The 26312-nt window shown below is 41.4% G+C and overlaps 1 protein-coding gene across 5 annotated transcripts in view; it reads right to left on the bottom strand.

Moving 5' to 3' along the window:
• GRAMD4 (GRAM domain containing 4) overlaps positions 1-26312 on the bottom strand; it is a 116657-nt gene that overhangs the window by 47558 nt on the left and 42787 nt on the right. For all 5 annotated transcript variants that reach the window (XM_008179000.4, XM_042848650.2, XM_008179011.4 and 2 more), the window contains one exon: positions 19385-19505. In XM_008179000.4, the coding sequence (XP_008177222.1) occupies positions 19385-19505 (121 nt within the window). Of the gene's footprint in view, positions 1-19384; positions 19506-26312 lie in introns of those variants that run through there.

Raw genomic sequence — 26312 nt, 5'->3', positions numbered from 1 at the left:
CAGTTTTCAGAATGGAGAGAGATAAATAGCAGTGTCCCCCAAGGGTTTGTACTGGGACCAGTAATGTTCAAAACATTATACATGATTGGGAAAAGGGGGGTTAACAGTGAGGTGGCCAAATTTGCAGATGATACAAAACTACTCAAGATAGTTAACTCCCAAGCAGACTGCGAAGAGCTACAAAGGGATCTCACAAAACTGAGTGACTGTACAACAAAATGGCACATGAAATTCAATGTTGATAAATGCAGAGTAATGCACACTGGAAAACATACCAACTATAGATGTAAAATGATGGGGTGTAAATTTGCTGTTACTAGACAAGAGAGAGATCTTGGAGTCATTGTGGATAGTTCTCTGAAAACATCCACTCAACTTGCAGTGGCAGTCAAAAAAGCTAATAGAATGTTGGGAATCATTAGGAATGGACAGAAAATAAGTAGGGCCCTACCAAATTCACGGTCCATTTTGGTTAATTTTATGATCATAGGAATTTTTAAATTGTAAATTTCATGATTTCAGCTATTTAAATATGAAATTTCACAGTTTTGTAATAATAGGGGTACTGACCCAAAAAGGAGTTGGGTAGGAGTCACAAGGTTATTGTAGGAGGGGTTGGGGTACTGCTCCCCTTACTTCTGTGCTGCTCCTGGCGGCGGCACTGCCTTCAGAGCTGGGCACCCGGCCAACAGCCACCGCTCTCCAGCAGCCCAGCTCTGAAGGCAGTGCAGAAGTAAGGGTGGCAATACTGCAACCCCCTAAAATAACCTTGCAACCCCCCTGAAATGCCCTTTTGGGTCAGGACCCCCAATTTGAAACACACTGGTCTTCCCCATGAAATCTGTATAGTATAGGGTAAAAACACACAAAACACCAGATTTCATGGTCGATGATGCATTTTTCACGGCCGCAAATTTGATAGGGACCTAATAAGACAGAAAATATCATATTGCCTCTATATAAATCCATGGTATGTCCACATCTTGAATACTGCGCGCAGATCTGGTAGCCCCATCTCAAAAAAAATATATATTGGAATTGGAAAAGGTACAGAAAAGGGCAACAAAAATGATTAGGGGTATGGAACAGCTTCCTTCTGAGGAGAGATTAATAAGACTGGGACTTTTCAGTTTGGAAATGAGACTACTAAAGGGGGATATGATAGAGGTATATAAAATACTGAGTAGTGTGGAGAAAGTAAATAAGGATGTGTTATTTACTCCTTCTCATAACACAAGAACTAGGACTCACCAAATTAAATTAGTAGGCAGCAGGTTTAAAACAAACAAAAGGAAGTATTTCTTCACACAACGCACAGTCAACCTGTGGAACTCTTTGCCAGAGGATGTTGTGAAGGCCAAGACTATAACAGGGTTCCAAAAAGAACTAGATAGGTCCATGGAGGATAGGTCTATCAATGGCTATTAGTGACAATGGGAAGGGATGCAATAGCATGCGAGTGTCCCTAGCCCTGTTTGCCAGAAACTGGGAATGGGTGACAGGGGATGGATCAGTTGATGATTACCTGTTCTGTTCATTCCCTCTGACGTAACCTGGCATTGGCCACTGTCGGAAGACCGGATACTGGGCTAGATGGACCATTGGTCCGACTCAGTATGGCCATTATGTTCTTAACATACTACAAACAAGAGCCAGTGTAAGTGGGGCATCGCCCTCTGCAGCAAGATCTCACACAAATTACAGTTTCCTACTTGCATGTGTAGTATTAGACTAATCCTCCCTTTACCCCTACCTAGCTCCTGCTACATATAGCAACTGTCTCCCCAAACCAATACTCTAGGATCCTCATTTTCTCTATTACCTGTTCCCTTGGTTTCTTTACCATCTCTCAGCTTCATGCCTTCTTTCATGTTTGATCTCTATGCTTAGAGCTGACCCTCCCCTCTCCTACTCCGCCCAATTCGTATGTGCCTTGGCATTTTATGGCAGACCTGAGCAACCATTTCCACGTCTCTCCTCCCTTGCCTTCAAAATGTAACCAATTCCTGTCCACCATCATGCACAAGTACTAGCAAGATGAGGCTGTGAGACACTCCAAACTTATCTAGCTCACTTCACATAAAAATCCTGCTTCTTACCTCTGGAGGAACTTTGCTACAAACTGAAGCTCTGAACAAAAGGACTGAATGACCCATCCAAGCTGTGGATGTATTCCAGAGACTTGACCTAAGCCAGCAGTTTATTCCAACACTGCTACAAGCCTGAACCAAGAACTTTGCCATTACTATATGTAATTGATTCCTTTAACCAATTTTAACTCTCGCCTTTCTTTCTTTTTATAAATAAACCTTTAGATTTTAGATACTAAGGGATTGGCATCAGCATGATTTTTGGGTAAGATCTAAGTTATATATTGACCTGGGTGTGTGGCTGGTCCTTTGGGATCAGAACCACCTATTTGATGAGACTAGATGTAAAGAACCACTCATCTCTAAATCCAGTGTTTTTGGTGGCCATATAAGAACTGGAATGCCTGAGGAAACTGCCTTTATGTTTTCTCGTTAACCAATGTGGTGAAACAGGAGTTTACTTTTGTGGCTGGTTTGGTATATCTTATAAAAGAATAATTACCAGTTTTGCGTTGTATTTGCCCTATTTCTCAGCAGTTCATACTGAATTTAGCACCCTCAGTGTAACCCACTAAGGCACGGTTACACATGAACACACACTTTAGGTCCCTACACTCTACCTACTCTGCTGCTAAATTGGAGCCAAGGTACTTATTTTCTTTTGAGCCTAACAATCACTTTTCTTTTGAGTCTAACAATTTCAATGCTATCCTTACAAGGAAGTAGGCTAGGAATACACACACACATTTTCCTTTACATTTACAGCTCCCTTAAATCAAAGAGGCCCATGACTGTGGACTTTGCAGGGCACGAAGACCAATTCTGGCACCAAAAATCCTTCCTCCTCCAAATCCTTCCTTAAAACTTACTTTGGGGAAGTTTTCCTAAATTGACCTTTTTGTACCCACTCCATGCCACTTTGCTTTTGTATTGCTGCCTCGTGTCTATGTTTGAGTTAAACTATAAACCTCTTGGGATGGGAACTTTCTGACTTTGGCCAAACTTGTTGCTTTGGGGTTGGTAGGGGGAGGGAGGGGTTGTTTGTTTGAAGAATGCATACAGTTACTCTTAAATCTATATTTAGATAGCCAGATGAGTGATGAGTAAACATGGATCTCGCCCTACATACTTACAGCAGGCTAAATATTGCATGTATCATTCTCTTCCTGCTTATGAGCCACTTGAGCTATCCCTATACACAGCACAAAACAAAGGTGACACTACAGTGTTGCATGTATGATGAGTGCTATATAAAACTGTTGCAATTCCCAATGTGCTGATGTCTGCAACAGCTTCCCCGTTCTTACTTGGGTGAGAGTCCCAATGAAAACAGAATTAAGAACATAAAGTCTTTTTTCACTAAGGGCCTCTCCCCTCAACTCATTCATCATCCAAATATGTCAAACCACAGTAGTTTGTTTAAAATGCACTAGTATTAATTTTTCAATCGAAAGTCAGTTTTCAGAGCACATATAATCAAAGTAATGAGTGTCAGATTCATTCCTACGTCCTAGAATCATTTAAAATTGAGTTATAATAAAGATATAGTACAGAAAATTCTCATGGTTTGTTTGTTCTATTGAGCTATCAGGGGTAGCATCCTACACAAGATGTAATCCTAATTGTACATATTAATTTACAGGAATAATGTCTTAGTGCCAATATACTTTAATTTCAAATATCGTGTGTGTTTAACAAGACTCAGTTTGGTGAACTGCCAAGCACTGCAGATATGCAATGTTGGAAAATACAGGATTTTGTGATCTGAAATGGAAACCCAGACCTGAAGAAGAGCTATGTATCAGCTTGAAAGCTTGTCTCTATCACCAACAGATGTTGATCCAATAAAAGATATTACGTCACCCACCTTGTCTCTCTCCAAGCACTGCAGAGTCAAAAGATAATGTAGGTCAGCATATCCTGTGTCATTATGATTGGTTTATTAGAGACATTTATTCGGTGTAAACCTCAACAGAAGAAAGAAATCCATACATAATGCAAGTTAAATAGGTGGCAAATGTGAAAGACCTCAAGCAATGTGTGCTTAGACATAATAAAGATGCCTACCTAGAAAAGATGACAATTAGACCTACCACTGCAGTCAAAATTTGCTACCTGTGCACAGGAAGAGGAAGAAACAGAAAGGGGTGAGGGGAAGGAGAATTGCCTGCCTGAAGAACTTGAGTGTGGTTTTTCAATAAATGGGCATGACTTATTTTTTGAAGAAGGTCACTTCCTTCTTTTGCCACCTCTGTATGCAATAATCTCTCTCTCTCTGTGTATCTTATTCTTAGTTATTGTGAACTATTTAACTTTCTCAAATACATAGTTAGTCCTCACAGCAAGTCAGACTTGTTTGTAGTGAAAAAAGAGGAATTGCTCTTCACCTCATTCAGATTTCCTCTGAAATGCAATCGCGAATGATAGGAAAGGGACATTATTAGCTTTTCTGTCTGAAGTTTGACACCCACTAGTTTAAGCATGGGAATAGTAAGGTATTCAGAAACTAAGGTGATAAGGGCCATGAATAGGGCACAGAACCTTATGAGTAGTAACAAAAATACCTAAAGTCACTATACACAAAAGATTAAAGAGAAAATATTTCTCTGCTAGTTTTATTTACTTCATGCATTTGGCAGCACTTGTGTATTGTCAATTTAATGGATTCCCATGTGCAGGCAGGAAGTCTTCCTCTTGCTTGCATGGGTCTTTTACACAGTAACTAGTGAGAAGCATTATTAAGAATAGAAAAACATGATTTGGTTACAGCCATAAATATTGGCAGGGGGAACTCAGTGGCAGGTGCTGTACCTGAAACTACATTTAGATTTTGTTTTTTAACGGATTAGATTTCAAGTACCCCTTTAAAATGCATTTAACATTTTTCTTCTTTAATATCTGCATTTCCTCCTCCCTACCAATCCCCTCTTCTACCAAACAGTTTAAACTATTTCCATACTATGGAAAGTATGGGTGAATCTGACATTTTTAGAGACAGACAAGGTGGGTGAGGTAGTATCTTTTATTGGACCAACTTCTGTTGGTGAGAGAAGCTTTCAAGCTTACACAGAGCTCTTCTTCAGGTCATTTCTGGAGAGAGAAAAAAAAGACTTCTATGACTTAATTGGCATTTTCCAACTCAAGCAGATGCAGGATTCACTCGCATGCAGGACTCACTTCAGAAGTAATAAAAGGAGGAAGTGACCTGCTACTTTAAAAATAATGATCATGTCCATCTATCGAAAAACCACACAACATCCTCAGTCAGGCAATCCTCCTTCCCTCTCACCCACGCCCCACTTTTTATTTCTGCCACTTCCCTATGCCTGAATTTGCTTTTCTAGAGGCCTGTCACTGGCAAGAAACAGTTTGTTGAGAAATTTTCAGTCTTACTATGTGTCTAGTTCTCCATCTCCTTTTCTAACTATAGTCATTGATCAAACCCTACCCTAAAACCCTACTGACAAACAAGCTATTGTGCTTTCCAGAGTTTCCAAAGGGGCACTTTCAGGTCAGTTTTTGGCCCACAGCGATACAACAATTAAAAAAAAATTCAGACAGCTTCATCCAGAGTCAAACAAGGAATTGTATAGGGTCAGATCTACTTAAAAAATTAATCTCTTAGGTAAACTGATCTGGCCCCCTCCTTCGTCGTTCATGCAGCTTCCAAATACCTTGTTTCCCTGCTCCCCACACTCCAATAGCTGGGCACTGATGCTGAGCTATCACCCACAAATATGATTTCCAGGGAAATAATTTTTCAATTTCTCTATATAAGAAGTTACCAAATCCATCTAAAATCCTACCAACAAGCTGTTATACTGTCCATAGTATTGAAATATTCAGGATTGCCATTATGTTTTGCTTATGTGCATAACAATATTTAAATCTTTTAGTATGAGAAGTGAATATTATTACAATCAACTTTTGGAACTGCACCTGCATTAGTTTCTTTTTCTTAAAAGTAAAAAAGTTTGCAGGTAAGTTAAAGAATTAAAATGGTGTCATTATGATTATATATAATTACACTAAAGGTTTAGGAGCGAAGGTACTGTGCATCTATATATAAATCTACAATGGTTCTGTACACCTTTCCTCCTATGTTCAATTTTAAATTGAATTGTAATGATTGTGACGGGTTTGGGCCCTTTGGGGTGTCAACTGATGTGCTGGGATGCCACTGAGTCAGCCTGTTCTGCCAGCCTGGGTCCCCTTTACCTGGCCTTGCTGGAATAGGCTCACAAGCAAGCCAAGCACACCGGCAGGGCCACACCCAGCTGCACAGAGAGACAGATCTGCTGAGGAAAGATTTGGCCTTAGGGGCATGACCCAACACATTGGTGTCCACTCCCTTTAAGGGGTACAAACCCAAAGGCTTTATGAAATTCACCTCCTCCCTCAATGTGGAGGGAAATATGCATAACTTCTTGCCCTTCCCCAGTTAGAAATTACATATTACTAGAAATTACATAACTGGGTTATATTATAAACAAGAAATAAGTTTATTAACGACAAAAGGTGAATGGTAAGTGAATATAAGATGACAGAACAACGCATATTACTGACCAAATAAAGCAAAATACGCAAGCTAAGCTCAATATACACCTCTACCCAGATATAACGCAGTCCTCGGAAGCCACAAAAATCTTACGTTATATTGAACTTGCTTTGATCTGCCAGAGCGTGCAGCCCCTCTGCCCCGGAGCACTGCTTTACCACGTTATATCCGAATTCGTGTTATATCGGGGTAGAGGTGTACTTAAACAGGTTACAAAATGTAAATTATCAGAGGGGTAGCCGTGTTAGTCTGGATCTGTAAAAGCAGCAGAGTCCTGTGGCAAAAGCTCATGCTCCAATACGTCTGTTGGTCTATAAGGTGCCACAGGACTCTTTGCTGCTTTTACAGATCCAGACAAGAGTCCTGTGGCACCTTATAGACCAACAGACGTATTGGAGCATGAGCTTTTGCCACAGGACTCTGCTGCTTTTACAAAATGTAAATTTGCACCCTAAATGTTATTTTAGGCAGGTTGCAAAGTTTGTGGTTCCGAGTTCCAGTTATATTCCTTTTCAGACTGGACCCTTGTCTCAGTCTGGACTCCCCCATTACTTTCTCTTCAGGTGACTTTAGCAGTCTCTCTTTTTGGGCAGACAGGCCATGGAGAGGAGGAGTTCCGTTTGCCTTCCTCCCCACCCTTAAATAGGATTTACATAAGGCGGGTGTGATGGGTTGGATCACAGAAACCCTCTTGGGAGCTGTCACCCGATGTGCCAAGACTACTTCTACCCCAGCTTTCCCTGCCAGCTCAGGACTCCAGCACCCTGTCTTGCTGAGCCAGACACTCCCGCCTGCTCCAACACAGACCCAGGGTCTGAATTACTTGCCCCAAAGCTGCAAGTTTACCTGAAAGCAACTAACAGAAGTGTTCCTGTCTAACACTCAGATGCCCAACTCCCAATGGGGTCCAAACCCAAATAAATCCGTTTTACCGTGTATAAAGCTGATACAGGATAAACTCATAAATTGTTTGCCCTCTATAACACCAAGAGAGATATGTACATTTGTTTGCTCCCCCAGGTATTAATACATACTCTGGGTCAATTACTAAGTAAAAAATGATTTTAATAAATACAGAAAGTAGGATTTAAGTGGTTTCAAGTAGTAACAGACAGAACAAAGTAAGTCATCAAGCAAAATAAAATAAAATGCGCAAATCTAGGTCTAATCAAACTGAATACAGATAAGATCCTCACCAGTTCCAGAATGATCCCTTTTACAGACTAATCTCCTTTTAGCCTGGGTTCAGCAATCACTCACACCTCTTGCAGTCACTGCCCTTTGTTCCAGTTTCTTCCAAGTATCCTGTGGGGTGGAGAGGCTCCCTCGTTAGCCAGCTGAAGACCAAATGGAGGGGTCTTCCAGGGGTTTAAATAGACACTCTCTTGTGGGCGGAGATCCCCTCCTCACTCCTATGCAAAGTCCAGCTCCAAGATGGAGTTTAGGAGTCACCTGGGCAAGTCACATGTCCATGCATGACTCAGTTTTTACAGGTAGCATCCATTGTTTACATGCTATCTTGAACGTCCTCAAGTAGACTTCCTACGTGGATTGGAGCATTCCAAGATCCATTGTCCTTTAAGTGTTTCTTGATTAGGTACTTAATTTCAACATTCCTTTCTCCAGGAACTGACCAAATGCTCTACTAAGGTTATTTAAAAAAAATCAAGCCAGTACACAGCCAACATTCATAACGTCGAATACAAAAATGATACATGCATGCAAATAGGATTAATACATTCAGTAGATCATAACCTGCCAACCCACCACCCCCTCAATTCCTTCTTACTGGCTACTCCAACAGAGGGGTAGGAGGGCGGGTATTGGAATGGATATGAACAACACATCCTGAAGAACAAAATTTACAAGAAAGTGATGACTGTTCTTTCTTCAAGTGCTTGTTCATGTCAATTTCAATCAGGTGACTCTCAAGCCCAAGTGCAGGAGGCGGGGTCGGAATCTTCCACTGATTGGAGCACTGCTCACCTGAAAGTTGCATCGTCTCTGGCCTGCTGAGTAACCGCATATTGTGTGGTAAAGGTATGGATGGAGGACCGTGTCGCTGCTCTGCAGATTTCCTGAGTATGGATCTGCGCCAGGAATGCTGTTGATGAAGCCTATGCCCTGGTAGAGTGCGCAGTGATCGGGGGTGCGGGAACTCCTGCCAGGTTGTAACGCTGGCGGATGCAGGATGTGATCTATGATGAAATGCGTTGTGATGACACAGGTAGGCCTTTCATTCTGTCCTCCATGAATAGCTGGACCGATTTTCTGAACGGCTTCGTTCTGTCAATGTGGAAAGCTACCGCCCTGCAAACATCTAGTAAATGGAGTCTCTGCTCCCTGCCATTAGAATGCGGCTTAGGGTAGAACATTGAGAAAGATATCCTGGTTAATGTGAAACTGATACAACCTTTGGGAGGAAAGCAGGGTGAGATCGGAGCTGAACTTCGTCCTTATAGAACACTGTATAAGGGGGCTCTGAGGTTAGGGCCTTGAGTTCAGATACCCTCCTGGCCAAGGTTATCGCCACGAGGACCACCACCCTGTAAGAGAGGTAGAGGAGGGAGCACATTGCCAAGGGCTCAAAAGGTGGTCCCATCAGTCTAGAAAGGACCAGGTTGACGTCCCAGACCGGGACAGGCTGACAGACATTACGGTATAGCCTGTCAAGCCCTTTTAAGAACCGGTTTACCATGGGATTAGCAAACACAGAGCGTCGTCCCTCCTCGCCTAGGTGAAAGACCGAGATGGCAGCTAAGTGCACCCTTGCTGATGACAACGAAAGCCCCTGCTGCTTCAGATGGAGGCGGCAATCCAGAATAAGCGGCACTGATGCTAGTGTCGGGGACAAATGGCACTGCGTCAACCAGATTGAAAAACTCTTCCACTTGGCAAGGTATGTGGCTCTCGTAGAGGGTTTTCTGCTGTCAAGGAGGACCTGTCTAACCTGGTCTGAACAGGAAAGCTCCATCAGGTTCAACCATGGACCTTCCATGCCGTGAGGTGAAGCGACTCGCCGGCTTTCCCTTTGACTGCAAACTTTACCTGTGGAAATAATCCCATTCAGTTAGCTAGGTCTACCTCACATGAATAAAGTCTATCACGTGGGTACTTTTGTGGAATTGACTGCTATGAGCCTCAGTAGATCCTGCGCCGCCTCAAAAGCCTCTGGGATAGATGAGAGAAGTAGGTGCTCCGATGGGAGCGGTGAGCAAGATGGGCCCAGACTTAAGTGCCTCGCTTGGGCAGGAGTCAAAGTGGCCCCACTCTGGCCCGACTAAGGTGCCACTGGTGACTGTTCCCTGGGTCTTGCAAAGGGAGATCGGCCTCTCTCTGACCTTTCTTTCTTCTGTGCCGGCGATTGGGACCGGTGCCAAAGGCTGGAATGTCCCTGAGAGGCTCCATGCCAGTGCCAAGCTTCCTTGCTAGCATCTTCCTTCGGTGCTGGATCCTTCAAAGACCGCGCTGCAGCGCTTCGCATCGACGAAAACGTGCTAAGAGCAGGATCCCCGGTGCCTGGGTCCACGGAGATCGGAGAGTTGCCTCCATAAGGAGAATTTTGAGATGCTGCTCCCTCTCATTAATGGTTCACTGTTGGAATTCCCGACAGATCTTGCAGTGGTCTTTCTGATGACCCTCACCCAGGCACTGTAAGCAGGTGCTGTGGGGTGGGGGTCACTTTTTGGCCTGCACTTGGCACAAATCTGGCAAGTCTTAAGCCCGGGGATCACGGCATGCCCTGGTAACAAATGAGGGGAAGGAGATTGGGGGAGGGGGAACCCCCTGAAACTTATAAATAACTACTAAAGTATACTAACTACTGGAAATTAACTATGTACAGTGTACAGCTAAAGCACTGCTAATCCACTCGCTGAAGCAAGAGAAGAGCAAGGGGAAGTTCTAGCTACTGTCACTGGCGGTAAGAAGGAATTGAGGGGGTGGCGGGTTGGCAGGGCTCTATATTGGGCACCATGAAGGCGCGACTCCAGGGGGTGCCCAGGCCTACCCTACAGATGCTGCAAGGGGAACAATCTTCCAGATACTGTGCACATGCGTGCACACACCCCTGATTGGAATTGACATGAACAAGCATTTGAAGAAGCATATCTTCATAAAGAATATGGAGTGAAACATCACAATGGTAACTGAAGTCAAACAATTCCAAATACATTGCTTCAATGCTCACTTGTTAATTTAGGGCTGGTGTAGCACCTGAGACCTGAACCACAGTCAGCGAAGTTAGGCTGTGTATTAAAGCAGATGCTTACAAGTTTACTGTCTAATACATGACCCTGGCAAAGGTATTGCTAGTGTTACTAAAATACAGACACTCCTAAGAAGCAACAGATACTAGGTATGTATGTGAATACACTCCAAAAGATTAGGCCCATACATCCTGACCTAACATAAGAGGATTTGACAGAAGTGATGAATAGGGATATTTTGCCTGAGACATCTGGAGCAAGGTACAAGGGGAGGTAACAAGCAGATGTCATGAAACACGTACGGTGGTATGCAAGTTGTCTCAGCCTATAAATGTTGGGGAACCTCACCTTCACCCTTTGTCCAGCATAGGGAGCAGTGGAAACTCCTGCTGCTGACTGAGCCAAGTCCTTGCCACTTGGCACTCGTGTTAGTAGTTGTAGACATTGATCCAGGAAGCCAGTACTGTGTCCTGAGGACAATAAACCTGGCCGAGCACCTTTGCCACTGAACCAAGTCTGTGGTCCTTCTGGATAATACTATCGAGGTCTGCTGGGTTGGCTATCTGTACAGAGCCGGGACAGCACATGGCGAGAACACACACGCCAACTGACAACAGCTGATACAAAAGACCAGGCGAATGTTTAAAAACTATGATTACAAATAGTGTTTTCGCTTTTCAGAACTATTTTTTCTATTTAATGGATCCATTTACTGTAACTGAACTGTTAACTCATCCAAGAATGATTTCAGTGCTCTGCTCAGTATCATAGAACAGCTATAAAAACTAGAATGTGGGTTTACTATATGAATCATACCAAAAGAGATGAAAAACATTAAAGGTGAACAAAGGGCGTGTGTTATGTGAGAGTGGTAATGGCTTTTTTGGGGGGGTAAGAAAACTGGTTTGCTCCCATTTCTTCTTCTTTATGATGTGTAAGGGCACCTTACCCCCTGTAGTTTTTTTGTTTTAGTTTCGGGATGATTTTTACCTTAGAAATATCAGCAATATCTTCCCTGGTTTTGCCGGAGAACAAAATTCGATCCCATCCTGCTGCCAGTGCATGACTGCTCCCTACACTGGTGCACTGGGGCGAGGGAAGAGAAGAGGACCCACTTCTCAGCCTTTCCTGCCATGCCTAAAGGATTGCTGGGAGCACTCCTGAAATTGGCAGCCTACTAGCTCAGTCTAAGACCCTACAGAGAAGATAAGTGCGAATCAGCAGGACCTAGCAGTGGGAGAGCAATGCTATCCAACTACAAGCCAGGGCTGTCTGAAAAGCCCACTCACTTTGTCAATGTCCCTGTCCACCGGCAAGAGAACAGGTGCCTTTTTCTAGTACAGCCTAAAGCCTAGAAACAGTGACTTCTGCTTTTGTACACAATTATCAGCTGACTCTCTAGTTGACACAGGCTTGTTAAAGATTCATTGTTCTATTTCTAACAAACCACCACCACAGCACTTTTGTTGTGTTCAGTGAGCTAGCAGCAAAGTGGTGCTCCCTAAAATGCTGCTCGCTGAAGTGCTGGCAAGCAGATTTTCTGACAATAGGATTTTAGACAATTTCACTTCAAAGCCAGCACACACAATGCAGCCAGTACTATAGCGACATATCATAGGAACTGAAAGGAAGCATGAAAAAGAAATATAAGGAGTGGGATAAGATTTCATTCACTTCCTAGACAGCCAAGCAATTTTATATTGCACACAAGCTCCAATTCCACAAAAGTACCCACGTGATAGACTTTATTCATGTGAGTAGACCTAGTTAACTGAATGGGATTATTTCCACAGGTAAAGTTAGTCAAGTGAGTAACTATTTGCATGATCAGAGCTATAGTTAGGCATACAAGGGAGAATACATATTCATACTTCAGAAATCACAAAACAGACACCCCTGAAGAACTGATCAATCATTTTTTTTTAAAGCCTCAGAGAAAAACAACTCCGCTTTCCCCAATTCCATGTATGCATTTCAGGACGAAAATTCAGCCTTTAATGTACGCACACAATTGTGGGGGTGGGGGGTCTCCCCCTTTTCAACCCTCCCCATCCGTCCAGGCTTTCCCCTGGTTTTCACTTGCAAGCACTGTCCCCTGCTCTCTGCCCTGGGTACAGATACAAAGAAGCAAGACTACAGCACCATTATCAAGTGAATTCCACTGGCTCCCCATTCATATCAAGATCCAGCATAAAACTATATTACTGCAGCACCCAGAGGCCACAATCAGGATCACTGTGTTAAGTGCTGTACAAACACACAGGAAAAACAAATTTCAGTGTGGTAGTTGTGCTAGTCTGTATCAGCAAAAATAATGAGGAGTCCTTGTGGCACCTTAGAAACTAATTTATTTGGGCATAAGCTTTCGTGGGCTAAAACCCACCTCATCAGATGCATGGAGTGAAAAATACAGAAAGCAGTATAAATATTACAGCACATGAAAAGATGGGAATTCCCTTATCAAGTGGGGAGTCAGTGTTAACGAGGCCAATGCAATCAAGGTGGAAGTGGCCTATTCTCAACAGCTGACAAGAAGGTATGAGTATCAGCAGAGGGGAAAATTACTTTTTGTAGTGACCGATCCACTACCAGTCTTTATTCAGGCCTAATTTGATGGTGTCCAGTTTGCAAATTAATTCCAGTTCTGCAGTTTCTCGTTGGAGTCTGTTTTTGAAGTTTTTTTGTTGAAGGTAATATATCTGCATATACAACCCAAAACTGTTTTGCTGAACATGTTTAACGTGTGGTGAATTTGCCCATACCCTGTTCTCTTTTCGCTATTACTGCTTCCCAAGTTTCTTCCTCACAAGATACATTGATCTGAAACATCTCGCATGATTTAGCTTCCATTTTTCCAAATAGCATCTCTTTGTGTTATTTATTGTCCATGTTTCTGATATGGTCCTTCTTTATCATTTTCTTCTGTCTTGAAGAGTGTTCACAATTCCAACTTTAGAATCAACTGCAAATCTCATTAACATGCCATTTACTTACCCTTTAAGGTCATTATATTCATAAGTTCAGAGCAGTCTGTTCACCAATCCTTGCAGTACCCCTCTAGAACTATCCACCCAATTTCATACATTGCCAGCTCACCTTTGTTTAGTCTTTTCAGCCATAGGACAGAGTTTTTATCCTTTTACTCCACAGAGTTCCTATTCAAGCCAACAGTTAATTTTTTAACTAAGAACTTGAAAGACATAATATCAAATGTTACACCCACTGTATTTCCTTCATCTACCAAAAGGAGAAATTCAGGGTTGTCTGAATACTTGTGCAATGTAATATATAAATATATACTGTATCTCCTATTTAAAAGGGAGACAGTTTTCCCCTTAGCCCAGCTGATTCCATGACTCATGTTCTTATAACAAAATATTATTTGGCCACACTAATAATTTAAAGACATTTTCAAAGCTTTTACAAAATCTCTTAACCCTTTAGGCTTCAAGTTTAATTCCAGGACATTTGTTAAATTAAGCAGAAACAACTATAGGCGGGAACACACCATTTGCCTTCCATCTCTTTGTGATTATGCAAACTTGCAAGCTTTGGTGAACTGAACATTAAAAACAGGAAAAAAAACCACAATGAGGAGTCCTTGTGGCACCTTAGAGACTAACAAATTTTATTTGGGCGTAAGCTTATGACCAAATAAATTTGTTAGTCTCTAAGGTGTCACAAGGACTCCTCATTGTTTTTGCTGATACATACTAACACAGCTACCACTCTGAAACATTTATTAAAAACAGAGCCACCAAAGGCCATATTTCATCAGATCCACAATTTTAGCATCTCGGTTCTAGTGACAACAAATAAAAACATTTACTATCCAAAGGAACATTTTTGTGCTTTATTGTGTGTACCTTTGCTATAAACCGGATATATTGATCAATAAATAGATACTGCCTCTTCCTTGTGCAATGAACTTAACTTGGGATCTAAAAAGTGAAGACTTCTTGTTCCTTGCCATTACTCAAAAATTCTCAAGATTATTTTTGCCCTGAAGTTTGTTGTTTTGCATTGAGGAAGTAGTTAATTAAAACTGAGGATGAGACATTTCAAAGGCTAACTGACCTGTGTTTTCTTGCTAACAAGCAGGGCCGGCTCCAGGGTTTTGGCCGCCCCAAGCAGCCAAAACAAAACAAAAAAGCCGCGATCGCGATCTGCGGCGGCAATTCAGCGGGAGGTCCTTCACTCCCAGGCGGAGTGAGGGACCATCCGCTGAATTGCCGCCAAATACTTGGACGTGCCGCCCCTCTCCGGAGCAGCCACCCCAAGCACCTGCTTGAGAAGCTGGTGCCTGGAGCCGGCCCTGCTAACAAGACAGAAATGTGTTAACTAAACATATGAGAGAGAAAACATAGTATGATTCTCCAAGCTTCTTTGGACTCTTTCCTAGTACATAAACAGCATAGGAGCATTAGTTTAGTATCATGTTGCAGTGCCATAGTTTGTGCTTTGCTAAAATGTAACAGATACAGGTATCAAATATCTAGGGCAACATACAACCTTAAAGAAAAACAACTGCCTCAGCATCAAAATAGGATGCATTAGCAAACCACAGTAAGTGTACCAATTATAAATGCACTAATTTATACAAGACACCCAATTATGTATTACTATTCAAGAACAAGTGAACAAGAAACTGGCCTGGAGCACGTGCCAAGTGCATCAAAGTAACCCAGATGCATCCTGGTACTAGCGTAAGCCACTCATATGGCCTAACTTAGACTTCCACCATCCTCTCCACTGCTTCATTCCCTCCACACACCCTGTCTTTTCTGCATTTAATATTTTGAAAAGAAAAAAAAAAGTGTCCCGCATTAGTCTTAGCCTTTGATCACAAATAAAATCCAGTAAAATATACCCATAAGGAAACCAAGATATTGCAATTGCCATTAATCCTGCTTTTTCCACCTACAATCAGTCAGGTAACAAAAATTGTTTTTGAAAGAGACCCTAGCTAGTGCTAGCTAGAAGAAAAAAATCATACGTACATATTTTAACAAAAAAATGGACATCAGCATGGCTTTGCCAACTGTAAAGATGTTCTAAGATATTTCTCTTTCACAATACAGCTTCTTTCTGATTGGTCTGTTATCTAAGTCAGTCCTGTGTTTGTGACATCAGGTTCATTGCAATGAAGATGTACATTATTGTGAAAGTCAAAAATTTAACACAACAGCTCAAAATTCTGCTCCACTTGCATCATATGTGCATCCTTCATTACACTATATGGAACGGAAATGCGCAAAAAAATATGGCCCCATACAATGTTCCCTCTAATTTTTTCCATCCATGTGCGCCAATATCGGGGTAATGTGCGATCTGCGCTACCAGTAGAAACAAAACACCAAGATGTAATATATATTTTTAAAAAGTTACCATTGGGATAATTATTCCAGCCAAGACAGGTTAAGTATTTTAGAACTCACTACTCAAAGAATTAAAGAAATAAAATTATGAAATGCATAGAGCAGGCATAAAACTAAAACAGCAATTTGAAAGAATAAAATTACAGAGATGTGTGTGAAACAGAGACAGTGTGCAAGAGAGGGGTGTGTGTGCGCGCGAGACAGACAGAGAAGGGGAAGTGTATGAGAGACCGTGCGCTCTCTCTTTAAGCGGTGAGGCACTCACCAGTCTGAAGGCTCGTTCAGATCTCAGCACTAGCAGCCACATCTAACTCCCAAGCCCTGTCCCTCCTCCCTCTGTGGAGATGGGGTACCTGGGCAGGGGGAGGGAGACACCCTGACATCAGCACCCCCTCCCCCTCTGCTCAGCAAGCAGGAGGGTACCAGAAGCAGCTGGCCAGGGGCTCCAAGGAAGAGGGCAGGAGCACGTGGCTGCAGAGCAGCAGGGGGAGGAGCACCTGAACACAGTCGCTGGATGTGCGCAGCTCTTCTAATCAAATGCTCAGCACTTGATTGACTCTTGGGTGGCCATGCGGCTTAGGGGAGAACACTGACCTATAAGTTCCCTATGTTCAAACAGAATGATTATTCAGCCTGCAGTAGTGCCCAGAATACATTAGTTTACAATCCGGAAGGAGAAAGGTAAGGAAGGGGAGGAGGGGAAAAGATACAGAGGGTTCAAAGGCTGAAAGTTGGCACACATATTGGTACTTCCACAGAGCTGCCTTTTGTTTATTCATGAACTATCCCCCAATCATCCTCCTTCCTTGTCATTATTAGCTGATTAGTTTCTTGTAGGCTTCCTTGGGGAAAAGGGGAATGAGACGTAATGGCAGAGCACTTTTTGTTTATACCTAAATTACTCTTAAGAAATATTGGTGAAGAGAGCATCCATTTATGTTACTTTTCAAAATAGGAAATTCCCTCTTTATACAAGATGTATTTTGCAGACAGCTGCATAACAAGCCTCCCCTTACTGTTTTCTATATTTTACTTTTGATAGCCCAACTCTCGTCCTCCATTTTGAAACTTATCCTCCAAGGATAAAGTAAATAGACTTCACATTTCAATCATGTTCTTCTATTCAGCATGTCTCTCCCCCTGGAGGCAACCAAACACTGCTAGTACCATGGGATGCTCACCATTATCTGGGCTGATACCATAATCTAGAAAAAAACCACTTAGCATTTGTTTACTCTAGAGAGCATAAGCAAGGGGGCAGGGAATGGAAAGGAGAAAGGAACCATATCAGAAAAATAAATTCTGGTCTGGTACAATAGATCAGCAGCCATATTATTCTAATCAGGCCAGAAATGTATTTTAAGATGTAAAATGTTGGTGATTTCTTCACTACAACTACAGTTTACTATCCTGTCCCCTTTTGTATACATAATTGGCTGCTACTCAACCTCAGTCAGGACAAGATTCTGTCACTTCAGCATAAGCAAGGCTGCTGCTTCGGCAATGAGACAAGTGGTTTCTTACAAGGGTGGGGGCAAACTGATCTACAAAACCTGGATGTCATGAATAAGGCAATGATTTTGTCAGAGGTCACAGAAGTCACGGAATCAATGACTCCCAAAGACCTCTGTGACTTCAGCCCCAGCGGCTGGAAGCTGCAGGGTCCCACCTTCTCTCACAGCGGCAGAGAGCTGTAATTTAGCCCCACTGCCCGAGCCAGTGAGCCCCCAAGCTCCCCAGCCGCCGCAGGCAGGGGGGTACCCCGCAGCTCCCCAGTCGCCACCATGGGGGACAGGGGGACCCCTGCAGCTCCCCACTGTGGTGGCGGCAGGGGGACCCTGGAGCTCCCCTGTGCCATTGGGGAGAGGGACCCTGGAGCTGAGTCCCCATGGGTGGTGGGGGCCCCAGAGCTGGCAGCTGCGGGGTGGCTGGGCAGCCCCTTCCCATTTTATCATGGATATTTTTAGTAAAAGTCAGGGACAGGTCACGAGCTTCCGTGAATTTTTCTTTGAAACTTAATATTTTGAAGTTTTTAAAAAGTACATTAAAATTGCCTCTTGTAGGGAAGCAATTGAGCGAGAACACCAACTTTAACAATACATCAGCGCTAAATTTTATGATCAATTAGAAGGAGATTTTCTTAATATCAACTAAAAAGAGAATTGTTTGCCTTTCACTCCTATCCTTAATGTTTGCCTTAATGTAGAAATAGAAATTAATGGAGATATCCTATCTCCTAGAACTGGAAGGGACCTTAAAAGGTCATCGAGTCCAGCCCCCTGCCTTCACTAGCAGGACCAAGTACTGATTTTGCCCCAGAACCCTAAGGGGCCCCCTCAAGGATTGAACTCACAATCCTGGGTTTAGCAGGTTCAAACCACTGAGCTATCCCTCCCCCCCCCCCCCCACCTGGCAAATTTGAACTCAAATGTTACTAATGTAGAAGTGCAGTCAGATTCCTACAGCTTTCCTATTCCACAATACCGTAACTTCTGGGTATGAATGGGAATTCATTCATGCCTATATTTCATTTAGTTGCTATTTTACGGACCACCAACATTTTACATTTAGTAACAGTTTCCATATAATTAAAAAAAGAGGAAAACATACATATTTTAAGATGTTTCTGGCAAAGTAGAGCACTTGCTAAGGAAATGCTTAATTTGACTTATTAAAAAAAAAAAAAAAAAAAAAAAAAAAAGAGAAAAATCTTCTTTCCCCCCTTCTCGTAATTAAGCTACTAGATAAGGGGGGGGAAACTAGCACATAGGTATTTTAGATGTACTCTCGGATGTCAATATGTATGAAATATTCACCAGCTGCATATAGTAAATAAAATATTTGAAAGAAACCCTTATTTTTTCCCTTTTCCTACAAATTTATAAATAGATTTTTTTCAAAAACCTACCACCACTCAATTATTCTGATGAGGCTTTAAAAAACAAAAAACAACAACAACTAATCCCGTTTCTTAAGATCACCTCATATGTGGTACACATCTTGCATCAAACCCAAAGAAAGACGGCATACATCAAAAAACCTCAGCCACTGCCAAACAGGTTTTCCATATTTTCCTACCCTCCATGCACACCAAGCCATATTTCAATAAGCTTGGACATTCCTTATTCAAGAGCATTCTTTATTACTTACGTAAAAAGTGTTTTTCCAGTAAGGCGATTTCCAGGTGACCTTTGATCTCATTTAATCTATCAGACTCTGTTCTGTTAAAATCCTGGACTCCTGATGCCATGTTGATGGCCCCTGGACCAGCCTATGAAAAAAGGAGGGGGGGGGTGGAAATAAATAAATACATTGACAACTCAGAAGGAAGCTTCTCCCTGAAGTGTCATTTAAATACTTTAATTTACCTCAAAAACAGTAAACAAAGAGCTGTGTGAAAAAATGTGTAAGCATTTGAAGCCAACACAGCAATGCTTTTATTCAGCATTAGAATTACTGAAATAAATCAATAACAGCTGATCAAACATACAGCATCTTCCTCCGACAGGTTTGCTCAGTGCGCTTGCCTAGAAAGATTCTAGATTTGCTGCAACATGACGATAATTTCACTTCCCTCCTGCTGGCTGAAGGTGCATTTCAAATAACGCCCTTTTCCCTTTAATTTGACATATGGCCAATTAAAACAAAAAAAATCCAATATGCACACAAGCAATAATCTATGTCCTGGTCTATACTTAAAACTTAGGTTGATATAGCTACAGCTCTCGGGGCTGTGAAAAATCCACATTCCTGAGTGCCACAGCTATGCCGACCTCAACACCCAGTGCAGATGCAGTAAGGTTGATGAAAGCATTCTTCTGCTGACCTAGCTACTGTTGCTCAGGGAGGTGCGGTGATTACAGGAGGAGTTACTTCCGTTGCAGTAGTGTATGTCTACACTATGGTGTCACAAAGGGAGACCTGCAGTTCCATAGCTATACTGCTGTAACCCCCTGTAGCACACAGACAAGCCTCAACAAAAGACAGATTTTCTAAGCACTGACTACCATTCTGTACAAATCCTCTCTCGCATATATGCGAATACTTTAGCGTCAAGACATAATCCTGAAGGAAGAAAATCTACAATCCTGATGCACGAAAGACAACAAAAAATCAGCAGGGCTATTTTGTTGCCTTTTTACAGCAATGTGGGTAGTGTCCAAAAGACGATGCTGCAGGACAAAAACCTCTAGGCTCTTACATCTTTTAGAGGTGATTTATCATCATCTTTACCAGCAGCGGCTACATCTAAACTAAGCACTGGAAATACTGCAGAATGTGAAAATCAAAGAAAAATGCATGGCTTCTAACAAGCAGCAGCTTGCACGAAGTGAAACAACAAAGGAACAGATGTACTTTCATACTAAGAGGCAGGTGAGGATGCTACGTTTTTGGAAATAGTCTGTTAAATTACAAGACAGATTTCTGTTTTGCAAGATGGTTAATTAAAACATCATGTGCAATCACAACTAGCAATGTACAAACCCTACAGATTGATTTTGGGTGTAAGCTCTTGGAGCTACTCATGGTATTAACTGCTTTCCAGATGCAATAGTATTCATTTTATAAGTAAAGCAAAGGTGAATTTTTATTCTTAGCCCACAATTGAGTCATCTGTACACATTCAGAACTCAAATGAGAACGTAAGTACTTTTGAAAGAAATGAAATATTTTATACAAAAATAAAATCCAGTAACTAAATTAGTATAATATGATCTAAATATAGTCAAGTAATTCAGCACGTTAATAGAACTGTTTTAAATTTTAAAATAAATTAAATGTTTAAAAACTAATAAGTATTTAGTTAAAAAAAAAATGTGTATCCCATCCAAAGGTTTTAAAAGCAGATCAGTGATTTATTCATAACATACACAGCATATACATTTTCACTGTTAGGAATTTTTTACACTTTTTAAGTACCCTGTCAATGTACCTGTAACACAGAGGGCCATTGGTGCCCACAGGCAAAAGGGTTCACTGTTCTCTATGATCAAGTCCTATATCAGACCTGAAAGTCACTACACCTAATACAGTGTTTCATGGTACTTACCCAAAAAGAGTAGCTTATAAGGTCTCTACTGAAAGCTTGTAATGATTATGGGTATTGATAAGTTACAAGATGTGTATATGGATAATATTTAAGGAATAATGTAACAATGTTGAAAATTATACCCTTATGGTACTGGGTGAGTGATCCAGGGAATGTGTCTTGGTGATGACCCTTTCAAGTGGGACGGAGTTGTTATCCCTCCCTGGCAGGCCAATTTTGTAATATATGATTAAATTGCCTACTCTTGCCCCATCCCCAAACACTCAATGGAAAACCAACTGTAAACAATCAAAGCCATTTGAAGATAACAAGAAACTTGATGACTGATTGGTGTCAATATCCTCAGAAGCAGAAGATGCATAGCTCCTAGTCTAAGGAGTTTGCAAACCCTATTAGGCCTGGTCTACACTAGGGTGTGTGTGGGGGGATTGATCTAAGTTACGCAACTTCAGTTACATGAGTAACGTAGCTGAAGTTGACATACTTACATCTACTTACCGCAGTGAAGACACCGTGGTAAGTCGACGGCTGACTCTCTCCCGTCAACTCCGCCTGTGTCTCTCGCCCAGGAGGAGTACTGGAGTTGACGGGAGAGCACTCAGCGGTCGATTTATCATGTATAGACTAGATGTATAAATCACCCCCGCTGGATCGATTGCTGCCCGTCGATCCAGCGGGTAATGTAGACCAGCCGTTAGTGAACAGAAACAAAAGACTGATTCGGTATTTGAGAAAGCAGAGAAAGACCCTCTGTGCATCCATTCACTGAAGAGAGATCTTGTTGAGCAAGTGTTTTTCATGAAACCTGACTCAGTCCTGGGTACCTCAAAAACCACCACAGTACCATTTTATTAAATGTACATGTTTTCTTAATTGGAGTTATAGAGATGCAGAACTTGAATCTCACACTAATGAACTGTAATATAACAGATTCTATTCTTACAAGGCTTCAAACCAGGATTGATAAAAATTGAGGATTTAAAAAAAAAATCAGATTTTTTTACTTCAATTAAACAAAGGTTACTTTAAAAAAAATAAACCTAAGGTTATCAATTTCAAATTTAATTTATGTTAAGGCCTACATTTATTATAATCTATTAAAATCATTAAATGAAGTACAAAAAATATTAAAACAGTACCTTGTCTGCTAAGTTTTAAAGAAAGTCAGACAACTGAGCTGGTGGAAATCACTTGCTAAGCACCAGGAACCAGAGTTTGCTGGAGTGCTAACCAACTTTTGATAGCAGTAGCCTCTTCTGCAGGTTCAGAAAGACTATTTTCTTCATTCAGTTTATTCAACTGGACAGTTCAATGACTACTTCGTTCAAAAGTTAAATCTCACTTCCAGGTGAGATTTCTTAAGTAGGCAAGGTTGTTTTCCTCTTCCAATTTATGAATAAAAACTAAGGGTAGAGGATCAGATCTACTAGTTCTAAACTGCAGAAGGACATGATTACCAGAAACAAGCATTTCAATACATTAAACAACAGATAATACTTCCTTTGTTTAGTAAATCAGTTTTTAATGCCTCCCCCCCGCAAAAAAAAAAAAAAGATTTCCCTTATGTATCCAGCAACTTTAAAGGTAGCTTTATTTAATTAGAAAAATAAACTGTTTTTGATCATTAACTGAATTTGCATTTCAATCCTAGTAGAACTTGACACAAGTCTCAAGTAAGATATTAATCTAGTAAATAAGAAATGAATCATTCACCATTTTCTAATAAAAACGTAAAAATTAAAAATCTCAATAAATGTAAGTTAAGTTATTTAAGCAATATTATAAAAATGTGGGTAGATAGTATAGTATCCTCCCGGCTAGCCCCAAATTTAGAGTAAAGGCTATATTTAGTTGCAAAGCAACATATTTGAATTGTTATTAACCAATAAGAATCAACCTCTCTTTAGGAAAATTATTAAAATCTATGATTTACAAATCAATGTTCCCTGCTTGCTGATTTAAATCATGATTAAAATTTGTGATTTAAATCACTAATTTAAAAATCAATCCACCCTGTTTAGGCTAGTTTTCAACAATGGTTTTATTGGCTAACCCTGTAGGTGAATGTGAGCAAGTAATTAGTATACCAGTATCCGAGTTTCCTCATCTGTAAATATGGATCATTTAGTACATTTACAAAGCTGTTACAAAACTTCATTTGTTATTATTTGTAATACATTTGAAGAAACTCAGGCCTACTCTACACTTAAGACTTAGGTCAACATAGCTACAGTGCTCAGGGGTGTGAAAAAGCCACACCCTTGAGCATCAGCTATAAATTATGCAGTTGGCATCAAGCACTTCAAGTGACAGATCCTCAACTCCCAGTGTAAAAGAGATAATACAGGGCTGTTTAAGGAATTGTGCCACAGCATGCCACACATCAAACTGCATAATGTCACAGAACAGGATGCCATACCGAGCAGAAATATTCACTGGCCGGCAGAACCATATCAGGAAATCTCTAAGGACACTGCTTTCGAAGAGCTACAACCCAGTCCCCACTATTCAATCTCTCCACCAAAGTCAATTCCACGTGATTCTGGAAGCCACCATCGGGATTATTTTTTCTTAGTTTAAAAAGAAGTACATCTCAAAATTGGATTAATATCAAATATGTAATACATCCCTGAATGCCTGGGAGTGAGGGGAGGAGCAAAGCTACCAGTAATTCAGGATACAAAGGAGTTAGCAAGGTTTGCCAGTGTGGCCAAATGCAGGAAAACTGCTCACTTTAAAAAGAAAGTGGAGGAGGGAGGCAGGAAGAAATCAAGCTTATGCCCTTTCTTGCATCTTTGTGATATGTTGAGAAAGCCTGAAAAGAGATTCCCCCACAGAATAGTTTTCTGTTAATTTCTCACATTAGCAGTTCAGTTCCTCTCTAGCCTGGACAAAATTAGGACTAGTTGATATGATGTGGATGACAAAGTGTTCCTGTATACAGAGTTGTAGGAAGCATCACAGTAGTAAACATTCGAACAATTAAATTTTGTAGTGCAATAACATTTGCAAACTCATGCATGACAGGAGAGGTCCTGGAAGAGTGATGGTGATTTGAGGCATGTATGCCACCATCTTCCTCCTCCTACCACCTTCCATTGCTGAGCCTTCACTCTCTTGTCCTGGTATATAATGTCCCCCTGCATTCCTCCTATCCACCAAACCAGTTACCCTATCAAAGAAGGAAATCAAGCTGGTTTGGCATGATTTATTCTTAGTAAATTCATGCTGGTTGCTAGTGATTACCTCTTCATCCTTCAGGTATTTGCAAACTGAATGTTTTATACATTGCTCTAAACTTCCCATGGAGGTGAGCTGGGGCAGAGAGGGCCGCAGCAAGTAACGAGGGGCGCAGAGGAACCGCTCCTGGCTCCAGCTCATCTCCGCCTCCTCCCCTGCATCCCTTCCCTTTACTGTCTGTAACTTTGCTAGTCGTCCGGTCACATGTTTTTTGTGAGAAGGCGGAGGCAAGACAGGCATTGAACAGCTCTGCCTTCCTATCATCTTCTGTTGCCAGCTCACCTTCTCCATTGAGCAGCAAACCCACACCATCTTTTTTTTTGTCCGACATATTTGTAGAACCCCTTCTTGTTGTCACTAACATTCTTTGCCTTAGCTTTCCTGATTTTGTCCCTCCACACTCTGCTATTCCCATGTATACTTCCTTGGTGACATCACCCTCCTTCCATTTCCTGTAGGTATCCCTTTTGGTTTTTAGATTGCTAAAAAACTTCTAGTGCAGTCACACTGGCCTCTTGTGGCTCTTATCTTTCCTCTGCATCAGAATACCTTGATGTTGAGCCTCTAGTATTACATCTTTAAAACTGCCAGCTCCCTTTGACTCCTTTTCTTTCTAATTGATCTTCCAATGCAGCTTTTCCTATTTCTCAGTTGATTAAAATCTGCATTTCTGAAGTCCTGTGTCCTTGTTTTGCTCTTCTCATGTCCTCCTTTCCTTAGGATCTTGAATTCTATCAGACCATGATCACTTCCTTCTAAGTTCCCAACCACCTTCATTGAAGAATTATTCTGTCAATCTAGCAAGTGCCTCTCAGAGAGGTGGATTTTACTACAGCAATGGAAGAACCCCTTGCCGCTGTAGCATATCTAGTGTAGATACAATTTAGGACTATGCAGTCGAACATGTAAACAGGCACATGCAAGATCTAGTGTTCATGTGTACTTTTCATAGTCTTGTTCAGTACCTCAGGGAGTCACTCATGAGAGTGAAGTAACACAAGACTTGATCTTCCCATGCTATCTCCATTCCTGAAAGTACCATGAAGAGAGTATATCTTACATTGTTTTACCTAGTAAGTAGTTCCTGGGGGAGGGAGAGGGGGAGGAAAAAGGGAATTCCATGTGAGACTGGGACTGAACCCAGCAATTCATGTTTACTTGAGTTTTGGGTATTGATTTAAACACATTAATGCGGATTCCAAACATATATCCTTAGAAAAAACACTATTAATGGAATAGAAGTTTTCAGGCATCAGATACAGTAGAACCTCAGAGTTACGAACTGATTAGTCAACCACACACCCCATTTAGAACCGGAGGTACACAATCAGGAACAGAGTCGTCCATATCCCTCCCCCGGCCCCAAAAAAATACAGTACAGTACTGTGTTAAACGTAAACTAATAAAACTGTTTGTTCTTGTTTCATTTAAATTAATATGGTTAAAAGCAGCATTTTTCTTCTGCATAGTAGTTTCAAAGCTGTATTAAGTTAATGTTCAGTTATAAACGTTTGAAAGAACAACCATTAAATTTTGTTCAGAGTTACAAACATTTCAGACTTACAACCAACCTCCATTCCCAAGACATTAACTCTTGAGGTACTACTGTACTCACATTGGTAACTAATCCCTTCATTTTACAGTCACTGTCCTTAAAACCAGGCACCATTTATCTCTATCACCCACTCTCTCTCACGTGCGTGTGCGCACACACACACACACTTGTCAGTTAAGAGTTTTGACAGCAGGACCTACATTTTGATTAGCAGTTATACAGCCCCGATCACT

Source organism: Chrysemys picta, chromosome 1 (assembly GCF_011386835.1).
Source record: "Chrysemys picta bellii isolate R12L10 chromosome 1, ASM1138683v2, whole genome shotgun sequence".
Classification (NCBI taxonomy): Eukaryota; Metazoa; Chordata; order Testudines; family Emydidae; genus Chrysemys; species Chrysemys picta.
The sequence above is the reverse complement of the archived record's forward strand: the minus strand, read 5'-3'. Positions and strand labels throughout refer to the sequence as shown.